Source organism: Lacerta agilis, chromosome 16 (genome assembly GCF_009819535.1).
Source record: "Lacerta agilis isolate rLacAgi1 chromosome 16, rLacAgi1.pri, whole genome shotgun sequence".
NCBI classification, from domain to species: domain Eukaryota; kingdom Metazoa; phylum Chordata; class Lepidosauria; order Squamata; family Lacertidae; genus Lacerta; species Lacerta agilis.
Window position 1 is genome coordinate 37,141,573 of NC_046327.1, and position 13,720 is coordinate 37,155,292.

Sequence of the window (13,720 nt, forward strand, 5' to 3'; positions counted from 1 at the left end):
TTTTAACATCAGCATTGTTTCTCTCTTCTTTCTTTTTTAATACACAGAGGCTGTTTTTGAATTTTGAGCAAAATTTTGAGCAAAAAGATATGCAGAATTCACATAGGCACTGGGTTTTCAGCACTTCCTGTAATGTGCAAGGCTGCCCAGATCTAGAGGGTGGAGTCTGGAAAATGGCACCCCCTCTGGAAACTGGAGGAAACTGCTTTACAGGGGGCGGGGTGGGGGTGGGGGGATATTTTCACGTAGATATTTGCCAAGAGCACCCACAGCCATTTGGGTAGTCGGCAAAGGACTAAATCTGTGCATGAAATTCAGGCATCATTCCCATGTTACATTATTGTGCACATACAGGCCTACACTTGCATGTAGAGATACATGCACTCGGTAATGTAGGAATGGCTCAATGTATGGGGTGTGGGGAATGCACTGATGTGGCCATTGCCTTGTTTATCAATACATGTGACCCCATGGACTCATGGACTTGAGCGTAAAAAGCAGTAATTTGTGAATCTGCCTTAAGAGTGTCTGATAGAAAGAAGCACAGGAAACTGCCATATACCTAACCAGACTGATTGGCAGTGGCTCTCCAGTATTTCAGACAGGGGACATGGAAGTGCCAGGGATTGAACTTGGGATCTTCTGGACGCAGAGCATGGGCCCTAAAGCCAAGCTGCAGCCCTTCTCCGATGACGGCAACTTCTGGTGGTGGAGAATCCTCTCCATCCCTCACATCTTGCTCCACCCCAGGGCAGCAGTAGTGATCCTTCCCAAAGGAACAGCAAAGTTTGTCTATCACAATGAATTCATTGAAAAAATGCAGCATTATTGTATGGGCTGATGGTCTGAAGCTGGTCAAGTTGTAAGATCTGTACCTATTTCCCTCCACATGTCAACTCTGTGTGCTTCCTTCCCTTCCCATCCCTTCCCTTTCTCTTCCTTGGGCATTGGCTGGTATTCTGCCAGGTCTCTTTAGTTACCCTGACTGGGTCCTCCCCACTGGCTCCCTCCTCCCCAGAATGGCCTTTGCTTTTCCACATTCCCTTGCTCACCCCCCCACCCCTACCCCCAGTTTTCCCATTGGCTTTCTCTGTCCCTTCATCCCACCCTCCCTCCCCTTCACCCTCCTCTAACTTTTTTATTTCTTGTAGTTTCCGAACTGGATAGCCAAGCGATTCGTAGCGCAGCGGAAAGTAGCTGGTTGGACCTCCCAGTAGGGCACAGGGTTGGCAAAGAGGCTGATGCCGTGGTACGATGCCCGCTTTACCCCAAAGCCTACGGGACAGAAGTCGTTCACACCAATGTGAGTGATGTTGTTGGAGTGAAGGTACACAACCTGTGGGAGGAGAAGTGAGACTTGGTTACCCAGAGGTGGAAGATCCACTGAGTTTGCGTTCACAGCTTGTGAGGCAGCCGAGACCTGGGAAAGAGCTCTCCTTTGATATGACAACTCAGATCCTGCAAGGCTCCTCAAGGTAAGCTCAGGTGCGTGCTGTGGTTTCGTAGGACTGCAGACAATATGCTGAATGAGCTGTTGGCCTACATTTTTTTTAGCATCATGGGAATCTCTACTGTTGATTTTCTTTTTTCTTTTTTTTAAAGTGAATGTGTTTAACTTCCGGACAGCAAAAGCAAACCCCATTTTATTTACCTAGCCATGACGGTGCTGTGATTTAAATGAGTTTTTAAAATGCAAAACTTCACATGCTCAGACGGTGTTCTTTAAAAATTATAATTATCAGGATTGGCAAACTGTATTTGTTTGGAAACCTCTTGCCTTCAGGCCTACGTAGACCCACCAGGTGTTAAAGTGATTTAACTGATGGGTGGCCTCGCCCACTGATCAAACTTGACCCACAGGCAGTTGGGAAGAAAAGGATCTGGCCAGATCTAGTTCACCCCTACTGTTAATATATCAGGAATGTAGAAGCGGTTGCAAAGCATGAGATGATGGTTGGGAAGGAGAAAAATGTTTCACAACTCAAGCAAAACACATGCCAGCCTAAAGAGGAAGCTGCAAGATGACCCATCTGCAACACTGATGGTCCTGGTTCTCAGTTGCTGGATACCTTCATGAATGTAGGGTCCTACCAGCTGCCCAAACTTGCCTACTCCTGAAACTGGTCCTGCATTTGTTCACCTCTTCCACAAACCACCCCTGACCCCTCTGGTACCTGAAGAAACTTGAGGCCAGGCAGTCCTGGAGGAACTCGTGACAGTTTGTTGTTATCCAAGTGCAGCTCACGTAGGCTAGGCAGGAAAGCCAGACTGCCGTTCTCAATCATGCGGATGTTGTTGTGTCCCAGGCCCAGCCTAGCGGGAGGAAAGGAAGGGGAGGTAACAAAGAAAACAAAGGCAAAACAACAGCAGCTTCCAAATATCACCAAGGTTAAGTGGATCAAAATCTGTCTCTTGGAAAAGGGCAGGAGTTTGATGTAGGCTGGACTCTTGAAGAGTAATGGGGGAGATGAGAGGGTGTTCAGGGCTACAGCCAAAATTAGGATGGCCAGCTGCCCTCCTTTACACAGTGTGGTCCTCTATTCTGTAGGGTTGCCAGAGGACAGTCCTCTATTTGAAAGGATCCTCTGTTTCGAGGGCTGACCCGAGTCTGTTTTAAAAAAATAAGGAACCATAAAAACAGGAGGGGGGGCTAGGAGTTTCTATCAACAGTTAGCAGCACCTGGTCAGCAGACCCAGTAGGCGTACAATACACCTCTTGTCATTCCCAATACGGTGAGATGTATTTCTACTTAATAATTATTTCTAGTTTTGCATCTATACCTATAAATTACCATATGCACATTGTAGGCAAATTGATATCCCTTTTTTTTGGTGATGCATAACTTGCCGTCCTAGTCCAAAGCCCTGTGCATCTGTGACTCAGAAGACTGGACCCAGCAGAGTCTCATTCAAGCCTCAAAGCGTATGGCTGTGCAACATTGGGTCCCTGTGGTTGGTTGGCAGAGGGGCAGCACGAAACCTCTAGCTTAGCCAGGCCTTCTTTCCTTGCCTAATCAACTGAACAGTATCTTCCGTTTGGCCAGTAGGGGGGCCTGGGGTTGGGAAGCCCCCATTGCCAAGTCTGGATTTGGAATATGGCTGCCTGTCACTCTGCCTCTTTTCTGCTTCCTTAATGCCCTTCCTCCAATTCTTTCTCTGATTGCTGGAAGCTTCACATTTCATGTGTGTGGAGAAGAGGAGAAATGAGTTGCTGATATAAAATGGGGGCTTAAACAGTTGCAACTACAAACCATTACAGCTACATGCAGCGTTCAGCCAGTGTCCACCTAACTATAAAATAGCAGAGGATGAGAGCAATCAGGGAAAAGCAAGCCATCTTGTTTATTGAGCATTCATCCTGGTTTGTTTGCATTTATGGTGGTATTCCTTTAAGTGTGGAAGATGGGGATAAAGCTGTCATTGGACTTCTACAGATCCTCCTGCCTGATCCCTCCCACCACCTACCCTGTTCCTACACCTGCTGTGGCAAGCAGGTCTCCAGGTGTGGTGATCAGGAGGGAAGTGGCTATAACTAGGGCAGGGTGAGGACAGTCAGGATGACGTGTGGCTGCCTGGTCTCTCTTCCTGCTCTGGCCTGTGCCCTCTTCCTCCACACAGTCCTCTGACACGAGAGTGCCCCATGGGAAAGAGCCTCTGCCTGATCTAGAGGGTCTGGTGGGTTTTGGGTAAACAGTGTGGTTCATGGAGCATCTGTTGTGTGAGAGCCACTTTCAGGGCAGTAGTAGAAAAGCAGGATAGAAATGTGCTTAATAAGCAAGCAAGCAACCAACCAACCCAAAGAAGGAAGGTGTATGTATGAGGAGCATTACACTGAAAAGTGGCCTAGGAATCAGGACTAATAAGTTTGGCTCTTTCTCCCTCTACTGGCTGATGCTTGAAATGGCAGGACTATTTAGCAGTTGATGGGCAAGTCAATGCTACAAACTCATACCAGCTTCAAACCTGCTTTACATAAAGCTCCAGCTGCCTCTATTTTCTTGTGTCTGTTCCTTATAAAGAACTGTACCTGCCCTGTTTATATATATTTTTTAAAAAACTGGCAAGGGTGTACACTGGGAAAGAGGCGAACCCTGTCTACTTGCCTGTAAGCTGTGCTCACTCCATCCTGAAATTTTCTCTCCCCCGCTCCCCTGTTGAAGACCTCCTACTCTGTTTTTGAATGCATGAATTCTATCATTCTATCTTTTGGAGGAAATATTAGATATCCGAAAGCTAAATGAATTGGGAAAGACATCTGTCTGCATGATGCCATGAACAAAATATTTGCCTCAGATGTTTTCGCTGGTTGAAGAAAGCTTTGGAAACTTAACACAATAGTTGTGAAATTTCCGCAGGTGCAGGTGGCTTATATTATGCAGCTATTCTGGCTCTTAGTGGTCTGTTTCTTCTCCCAAAGAAGGCAGCAGAGATTCATGACCAAAGGTTTCCTTCTCCTAGATGGGCTACCTTCTTAGGTGGATGAGCCCCAGAAACCGCCTTCATGACCGTTGGACCCATCATAACAATTTTAGGAATGTTTATAATCTTAGAATGGGGTGGGCAATCTTTTTGGCCCCAAGGGCTGCACGTGGCAACGATTTGAAGGATACACACTCGTGTGTGTGCACAAACACACACGTACCTCCTGCCCCTCTCTCATGCAGAGACAAAAACATACACATAGTATGTTTTTGTCTGTGCATCGTCCACCTGCTCTCTGTCACACATGCAAACTCACACAGCCTTCCAAGTCCCACTCACTCTTGTGGCGCATTGGGAACCCATTGTGCCTCCCCAGCTGCTTGGTGCTGGGAACAACTGGGCAGCAGGCATGTCTGTGCCCTCCTCACCTGTTCCTAGTGCCAGTCATCTGGGGAGGGGGAGTTGTGTGATGGGACTGCTGAGGAGAGCGGAGGAGAGCGGAGGAGAGCGGAGGAGCAACCTGGTCAGCACACACCTCAGCTATTCCCAGAGCAAATCATCTGGGCAGGACTGGGAAGGCTGTGAGGAGACAGCTGAGTGGCGGGATGCGATTGCTGGTTGTGTTTCCTTCCAACCTCCAAACAGCTGTTTAGCAGACTGAAGGCAATGCATTTGTGGCAGGGAGGAAGGTGCACAGGTTCAGATGTACCCATGTCCCTTACTTCCCATGTAAAACAGACTCCATATGTAAGCCTCCATGCAGCCGTTTAGCTAACTGAGGACAGAGAATTGCCAGGGTGGGGGCAGAGTGTGAACTGTTAACCTGTGACAGGCTGCAGGGAAGGCTTGTGAGGGCCACATGTGTCCCGCAGGCATCTTGGGGGTCTTGGCTTGGCAATGGACTCAATGAGAGCCAACAAACTGAAGCTCGATCCAGAGAAGGCTGAGGCCCTGCTAGTGGGTGGTTCCCTAGACCAGACAGATGGGAGGCTGCCTGCTTTTGATGGGGTTGCATTCCCTCTGAAGCAGTGGATACATAGCTTGGGGATCCTCCTGGATCCATTGCTGTTGTCAGTGGTTCAGGTAACCTCAGTGGCACAGAGTGAATGCTGAATAAACTGGTTGGATGCTGAATGAACTGGTTGGATGCGGAATAAACTGGTTGGATGCTGAATAAATTGGTGGGATGCTGAATAAACTGGTGGGATGCTGAATAAACTGGTGGGATGCTGAATAAACTGGTGGGATGCTGAATAAACTGGTGGGATGCTGAATAAACTGTCTACAGTAAGCCTGAAAGCTGCACACATTTAACTTGTGTGCATTTGACTTTACACGCATGGAAGAAAATAAAAAATAAATACAATTGGGGTGGAGTACCGAGAAAAATTACTTTGGCAATCCCACCCACCACTGAACCCAATCTGTTTTGACTATACGCAGTTTTGGCTTTAGGCATGATTCCCAGAACGCAACAGTGGACCTACTGTGCTGTAAACTGTCCTGTGATTCTTGGATGAAGGGTGATATATAAATTGAATAAATGATAAATAATAATAAACAGGCCGTCTGGAGGAGCCCATCATTACTTTCCTGCTCACACTACCTGTAGACTCTGGAGTACCGGATCAGATCCTCTAATTCAATTGCCTGGATCTTGTTGTGGTCCAGATGTAGCTCATTTAGGGTTTCAGGAAGATCTGGTTGTGGAGGCAGAGAGAGATTATTTATATATATATATATATCTATGTATTGTATAGAAAGATTGATAGGATTAAATTTCTGTACCACCTGCCCATCACTGCAACCATTGCTTTCTTCTGGGAGGACACAGGGGGACACATACCCCTAAATATTTTGTGAATCTAAGTTTGGCCTCATTGAGGGGCAGTATTTCAATGAGAGCAGGAAAATAAGAGGAGCATGCATTGGTCTTACAGAGCAATTGGCTACCAGAAAATTACATTAATAATAGCCAAGTAAAGCTGTGGCTAAGCATTGCTATAAGGAGGTAGCTTTGAGAAAGAAGTCACACACATTACCTTTAGGTACCCCCGTGAGCTTTGCTTCTGAGATCCTCAAGTAGTTCAGCTTCAGACCATCAAAGGCACCAGGTTCGAATCCACTGTTCTCCAGGGGATTCCCTCCCATCTCTGTGAGGAGAGAAAACATGTCAGCTAGAACAAGAGCGTCCCATTCTTATCAGGCCCACGTTTAATGCCAACATTTGGCATATTTTAAATTGTTCTATGTCCATTTCTCTCTCTAGGGTGGCCAGATGCAAACGAGTATTGTTAAGCGACCTGTTGGTAAGCTTTATGCTCACATAATTTTCTCTGATATATTTAAAAGGAATTCTTGGATTCTTAGTGCTGTATTTTAGTTATAATATAATTTTTATTTAATATGGTTACTGTACTATTGAATGCAAACACATTGTTTTCTATAAACTGCTTTGAACACAAATGCATCTGTAGAAAATAAACTGGTTTGCAGGTAATGCTAAAGCCTAAACTGTGACTTAGTGAGAACTAGTGAATGTGCAGACTCTCAGAGGGAAGATCGTGGCCATGGTGCTCTCCCCCTGACCTGCTGGTGCTACACTGCTTGGGCTAAGCCATGGCTTGATTTAAGACAGAGTCTAAACCTGGGCTCATCATATGCCTCACTCCTCTATACAAACCATAAGCTGTAACTAGAGATGGGGGAAGAAATCCATTTCAGATCACATTTAAAGGCACATCTATCCAATCCACACTTTCCAAAACAGTATGAGAACCTAAACCCAGCCAACCTTCAAAATTTGCACTTATCTGAATTTTGTAATGTAGTTCTCTAACCAATCAACCATCCAACCAACCAGTGTTTACAAAAATGCACATATCATGGGAAAGTGTGTGTAAAAATGAATATATTGATGAAAATAACATTAAAATGCATTCTGTTAGCAGAAACAGCTTGCAAAAATGTGTACATTAGTAAAAAACTGCATACAAAATGTGTTTATCGAGAGGAATTTACACTAAAATTCTGGCAAATTTTCACAAGGATAAAATAAAATGAAACGGCAAATTGCGCAGAAACATGGAGGATTGAATGTAAGATTGGGAAAAGAACAAGAACCTGATGGAGGCAGGTAATCCCACCCCTAGCAGTAACCAATGCTTATTCTGACCAGCTTCCAACATTCCTCAGGAAACTCATGGAACGGGACAGCTCACAAGGCATGTCTAGGGAGGAACGGCCCAGTGGGCATCAGTCCAGTAGAGCACCTATGTCTCACCAATGCAATTCATGTTGTTGAGCCCATTGAAGACATCCTTGGAGACCTTCTTGATCTTGTTATCATGGATGCGGAGTTCAACCAAGGAGCTGGGCAGGTTAGGAGGGATCTCCACCAGGTTGTTCTTGGAGATGTAGAGTTTCTGCAGCTTGTGCAGCGGGCTAAAGGCCTTTGGGTGGATCTTGGAGATCTTATTGTTCACCAGGACCAAGGCCTGCATCCATAGAAAGAAATTGCATGAGGGACAGGGTACGTATGGGGTGGGGGTGGGCATAGAACAGGGAATGGATTCCATCCTCCAGATAACTTTGCCAGTGGCCAGGAATGGGGCAGTGAGAAAGGAGGTAACCTTCCACCAATTCAGTTCAGAAAGGGATGTATTAGGGAAGGGAAACCCAGGCTTGCATATCAGAGATTCCAGTCTCAATCCCTTGAATTTCATGTTCAATAATCTTGGGAAAGGGTCCTTGCCTGAGACGTTGGAGAACGGTTACCAGTCAAAATAAACAGTACTACTGACCCAGGGGACTTGCTCAGTGCAAGGCAGCTATTTATATCCTCAAGAGTGGATGCTTATGTGGGGAGAGCCTGACTTCGATTCTCACAATGAGGGATAAATGCAGGAGGACAGACCTGTTTGTTGAGCATTCATCCTGATTTATTTGTGGGGAAGCTAGATTATGTTGCATTGAAGCAAGTGTTGCCCCACACTTTCTAGTGCATTTCCCCATCAACACTTATCCACACTTACCTTTCCTCCACTTTTCCCAGGCACAGATCCACACTTTAAAGCTTCATGTCCGTGTGCCTTTTATTTCCTCCAGAGCTTTCCTTGCAAAAACCTACTTCTTTAAAGGTAAAGGTAAAGGGACCCCTGACCATTAGGTCCAGTCATGTCTGACTCTGGGGTTGCAGCGCTCATCTCGCATTACTGGCCAAGGGAGCCGGCGTACAGCTTCCAGGTCATGTGGCCAGCATGACAAAGGCGCTTCTGGTGAACCAGAGTAGCGCATGGAAACGCCATTTACCTTCCCGCCAGAGCAGTACCTATTTATCTACTTGCACTTTGACGTGCTTTCGAACTGCTAGGTGGGCAGAAGCTGGGACTGAGCAACGGGAGCTCACCCGGTCGCGGGGATTTGAACCGCCGACCTTCTGATCAGCAAGCCCTAGGCTCTGTGGTTTAACCCACAGCGCCACCCGCTGTGGCTTAATAAGCTGGATTTACAACTGGAATTGCCGTTAGCTCTGATTCAGCTTCAAAGAGCAGGTTTTTGTGAGGAAAGCTCCGGAGGGAAAACCAAAAAAAGGGTGTTTGGCTTTGGACATGGGGCTTTAAAGCACAAGCCATGCTTGGAAAGAGTGGAGGAAAGGTAAGTGTGGCTAGGCCCTGTGTTGACAAGGGTGAAAAAATGCAGGTGCACACCCTAATCCTACCAGCAGAGGGTAGTGCAAAGATAAGGTGAGGAGGAGGAGATGGAGATCAATGCTGTCTCTTGCTTTAAGGGAGTGCAGTGAGAGTTGTGGCGATCCCTCCGCAGGCAGAGCAGAGAGACAGGGGTTCAAAGCCTTTGCACAAGCCTCTTTAACAATAAAGACTGAGGTAATAGGTTGAGGAGAGGAAGCTTTTGCCATACTTACATACAAGTGATGCAGCCCCTTAAAGTCATCTTTGCGTAGCTCAGTAATGTGGTTGTTCTGCAGATCCAGCAATTTTGTGTCTGGCGAGATCTCCTTAGGCACTTCCTTGAGACCTGGATGAAGCAGGTGAAGGAGGATGGGTAGAGGGGTTAGGAAAAGTTAATAGGGCAGGTTAAATCATTGTGGCAGTTGCTAAGCAGCCCAGAAAGACAAGAACCAGGACTGTACAAGATAATTTACTCCCAAAGGAATATAGAATGGTGCCAATCAAACAGGCATGTCCCAGAATGCTTTGCACTGTTGCAGAGGATTCTGGGAGTGAAACTCTTGCTAATGACCCAATTTAAAGGTAAAGGTGAAGGGACTCATGACAGTTAAGTCCAGTCACAGACGACTCTGGGGTTGCAGTGCTCATCTTGCTTTACAGGCTGAGGGAGCCAGCGTTTGTCCACTCTGCAGACAATTTCTCTGGGTCGTGTGGCTAGCATAACTAAGCCACTTCTGGCGCAATGGAACACCAACACCAGAGCAGCGCACGGAAACGCTGTTTACCTTCCCGCTGGAGTGATACCTATTTATCTACTTTTTTGGCGTGATTCCAAACTGCTAGGTTGGCAGAAGCTGGGACCGAGCAACGGGAGCTCACCCCCTCGTGGGGATTTGAACCTCTGACCTTATGATTGGCAAGTCCAAGACTCAGTGGTTTAGACCACAGCGGCACCTGCCTCACATAATGACCAATTTAAGGGCCTGCAAAAAGCAAGAGCGATGCCATCTTTGCAGGAAACAGGATTCTAAGGTGTGTTGCCACTGCAGGAGGGGAACTGACTCTGGACGCACGTGCTGCCTCTCATCTAGCCAGGTCCTCCGCTTGAAGAAAAATGCAACGCCCCTGGTGCTGCGCTGCCAGCTCTTCCTACCCAGACGGCATGCTTTTAAAAGCATTGCTGAACTGGGAGACGAGGGAGCCACAGTTTCTCCTGGGCATTTGGTATTTCTCTCTTTCACCTGCCATGCAAAACACCTGTACAAGTCTGTACAACATCTATGGAGTGTGGGATGGGAGGATGACAAAAGAGCCATTGTATGTGTATAGAAGGTGGGAGAAACTGCCTCATATTTTGATTCAGTGGCAGATTTGAGAGTGTGGGGTGATCTCCAGGCCTGCAGAACCATGCCCAGAATCTGTTGAGCTATCAGAGCCACTAATCCTTTGAGGTATGTGGGGTTCCAGAAGGCTGTGCACGGCGAGGATGCTGTGTCCACCCATCATGTCCCACCTGGAAACCCAACTATACCTAGAACCACTTCTGGGTTAAACATGAGTTTGTTAGGCATGGATTGGGAATGCTGCTCTAATCTGTATCCTCCTTCCTGTCACTTCTGCCAACCTAGCAGTTCAAAAGCACGCCAGTGCAAGTAGATAAATAGGTACAGCTGCAGCGGGAAGGTAAATGGCATTTCTGTGCACTCTGGCTTCCGTCACGGTGTTCTGTTGCAGCAGAAGCAGTTTAGTCATGACCCAGAAAGCTGTCTGCGGACAATTGCCAGCTCCCTCAGCCTGAAGCAAGATGAGTGCTGCAACCCCAGTCACCTTTGACTGGACTTAACTGTCCAGGGGTCCTTTACCTTTTACCTTTACCTCCTTCCTCTTAAAACGCACATGGAGAGTTTCTCTCTCTCTCTCTCTCTCTCTCTCTCTCTCTCTCTCACACACACACACACACACACACACACACACACAACCTTGGTGCTCTCCAGGTTTGCACCAATATGGGTTGCTAGAAATAATTTGGACCAAAACCAAGCATAGGTCTCTCTCAAGCATATAATACTGTCATATTCTGACACACAAGTTTGAGAAGAACCTTCAAGTCCAAAACCACTCAATGGGGCCATCAATGCACAGCTTCCAAACAATGTCAGCAAATACTCAGTTCTTTTTCTTTTCTTTCTTTCTTTTACAATGGTTGATCAGTTAAAAAGGATATTTTTATTTACCTTTATTTTATATGTCTTTTTTATAGAAGACCTTGCATTTTACTCTTAGTTGGCTTCCTAACTGCTATTTTGCATAACCACCAACAGAGGGGGATAGAGCACCATTAAGGCCAGGCATGTATTGCAAAATATAGAGTAGCCTAAGAGGGTGGACGCTGTGGTCTAAACCACAGAGCCTAGGGCTTGCCGATCAGAAGGTTGGCGGTTCAAATCCGTGCGACAGGGTGAGCTCCCGTTGCTCGGTCCCTGCTCCATGTCCAAAGCCAAACACCCTTTCTTTGGTTTTCCCTCCGGAGCTTTCCTCACAAAAACCTGCTCTTTGAAGCAGAATCAGAGCTAACAGCAATTCCAGTTGTAAATCCAGCTTATTAAGCCACAGCGGGTGGCGCTGTGGGTTAAACCACAGAGCCTAGGGCTTGCTGATCAGAAGGTCGGCGGTTCGAATCCCCGCGACGGGGTGAGCTTCCTTTGCTCGGTCCCTGCTCCTGCCCACCTAGCAGTTCTAAAGCATGTCAAAGTGCAAGTAGATAAATAGGTACCGCTCTGGCGGAAGGTAAATGGCGTTTCCGTGCGCTTAGTTATGCTGGCCACATGACCCAGAAAAACTGTCTGCAGACAAACGCCGGCTCCCTTGGCCTATAGAGCGAGATGAGCGCTGTAACCCCAGAGTCGTCTGTGACTGGACCTAATGGTCAAGGGTACCTTTACCTTTAAGAGGGTGGAACTGAAGACTGCAAAGTGAGGGCGGGCAGAAAACCTGTGGCCCTTCAGTATGGTGCAGTGGTTAGCATATTGGATAAGATCTGGGAAACCAGAGTTAAAATCCCTACTCAGCCATGAAGCTCACTGGGTGACCTTCTCAGCCTAACCAACTCTCAGGATTATTGTGGGGATTAAATGAGGAGCCAGAGAACCAGGTATGCCACCTTCAGCTCATTGGAGGAAAAGATGGGCTATTAAATGCAATGAATAAGTAGAATGAAATACAGTTTGACCACAACACCCATCATCCCTGACCATGCTAGCTGGGGCTGATGGAAGTTGGAGTCCAACAGGATTTGGAGGCTCCCCTTTCCTTGCGTAAAAGAGGCAGTTGGGCCCCGAGTGTGTGATTGAAACTTGGACCGTGATAGCAGGCTCCGTGTGCTTCAAGTTCCCCGACAATAGTTTTCAGAGTAATATGTTGAGCCCTTTTGTTAGCTCTGTATACCTCATCCAGTGGCACACCACCGACTCCCTGTTTGCAACAGGACTGAGACCCCCAGAATCCTGGGCTGCTATTTTGCTCCCGTGCGCCAACTCACCCAGGTCAGAGCATTGCACCACCCTGAGGTGGCAGTGGCAGCCAAAGGGGCAGAGGCCTGGATAGAAGGGCACGGTGTCCTCAGCCTCAGCCCCTCCTGACGTAGGGAAGATGCCAGACGCCTCTTCCTCTTCTTGGACATTAGGATCATCCATGGAAAAGTCCCAGAATCCTCTCTGCACAAATGGCAAGTCACCGCTCACCAGACCCAAGAGGGGCATCAGCAGGAGAAGGTGTTCCATAGTGGGAGCTGCTAGGTGAGAATATGAGAGAGAGAGAGAATGACAGAAGTCAGATTGTGCTGTGAGGGACTGTAAGATGTGAGATCCACAAGGCCTTTAGAATCACAGAGCGTCTTTCTGTTCATAATCAGCAGGGCCAGAATGGCACCTGCTGTTCACTTACCTCATTGCCCACTGCAATTCTGCCTCTCCCTCCTGAAACTCTGGCCCTCTGTCACCTCAGACTGGGCTTTCCCCCATTTTCTGTCTGGCTCAGAGAGTCTCTGTTAATTACTTTCTTAATGGGTTAATGGCTTGGCCATTCCCATCATGGTTCTTCTGCCAGGCAGTTTCCAGGACACAGGAAAACTGGCTTAAAATCCAACCCCCACTAGACCCATGAATTTAGGGGTTTGCTTAAATTCTTACCCTTTACTGAATCAAGATATTTTAGGGGAGCCTTGCCTCCCCAAATATGGCTTCTGACATCACATCTACATAAATTTGGCCTTATCCCAACCTACTTTACAAGGTTGTGGTGAAGATAAAAATGTAGAAAGTACCACATATCGACCTGCAAACTGCTTGGAGGAAGGATGGGATGTGTACATCTCTGTGTACGTGTGTGTGTGTGTGTGTGTGTGTGTGTGTGTTCGTGCCTGCCTGCCTGTGTTTCCAGATGGGGATATTAGTATATACTGTAATGTACTTCAAAGTGAGGCCTCAATACAGTGGTACCTCGGGTTAAGAACTTTGCTTCAGGATGAGAACAGAAATCGTGCGGCGGCAGCTGGAGGCCCCATTAGCTAAAGTAGTACCCCAGGTTAAGAACAGTTTCAGGTTAAGAAT

The 13,720-nt window shown here is 47.1% G+C and overlaps 1 protein-coding gene across 1 annotated transcript in view; it reads right to left on the reverse strand.

The window, feature by feature from the left end:
• Window positions 1-1,101: 1,101 nt before the first annotated feature.
• BGN (biglycan) overlaps window positions 1,102-13,720 on the reverse strand; it is a 39,117-nt gene continuing 26,498 nt past the window's right edge. Inside the window, exons 2-8 of the mRNA XM_033173008.1 lie at window positions 12,652-12,900; window positions 9,347-9,459; window positions 7,706-7,919; window positions 6,465-6,575; window positions 6,029-6,122; window positions 2,175-2,313; window positions 1,102-1,336 (exon numbers count right to left, since the gene is read on the reverse strand). Coding sequence (XP_033028899.1) covers window positions 1,139-1,336; window positions 2,175-2,313; window positions 6,029-6,122; window positions 6,465-6,575; window positions 7,706-7,919; window positions 9,347-9,459; window positions 12,652-12,892 — 1,110 coding nt within the window. The 5' untranslated portion in view covers window positions 12,893-12,900 and the 3' untranslated portion in view covers window positions 1,102-1,138. The remainder of the gene's footprint in view (window positions 1,337-2,174; window positions 2,314-6,028; window positions 6,123-6,464; window positions 6,576-7,705; window positions 7,920-9,346; window positions 9,460-12,651; window positions 12,901-13,720) is intronic.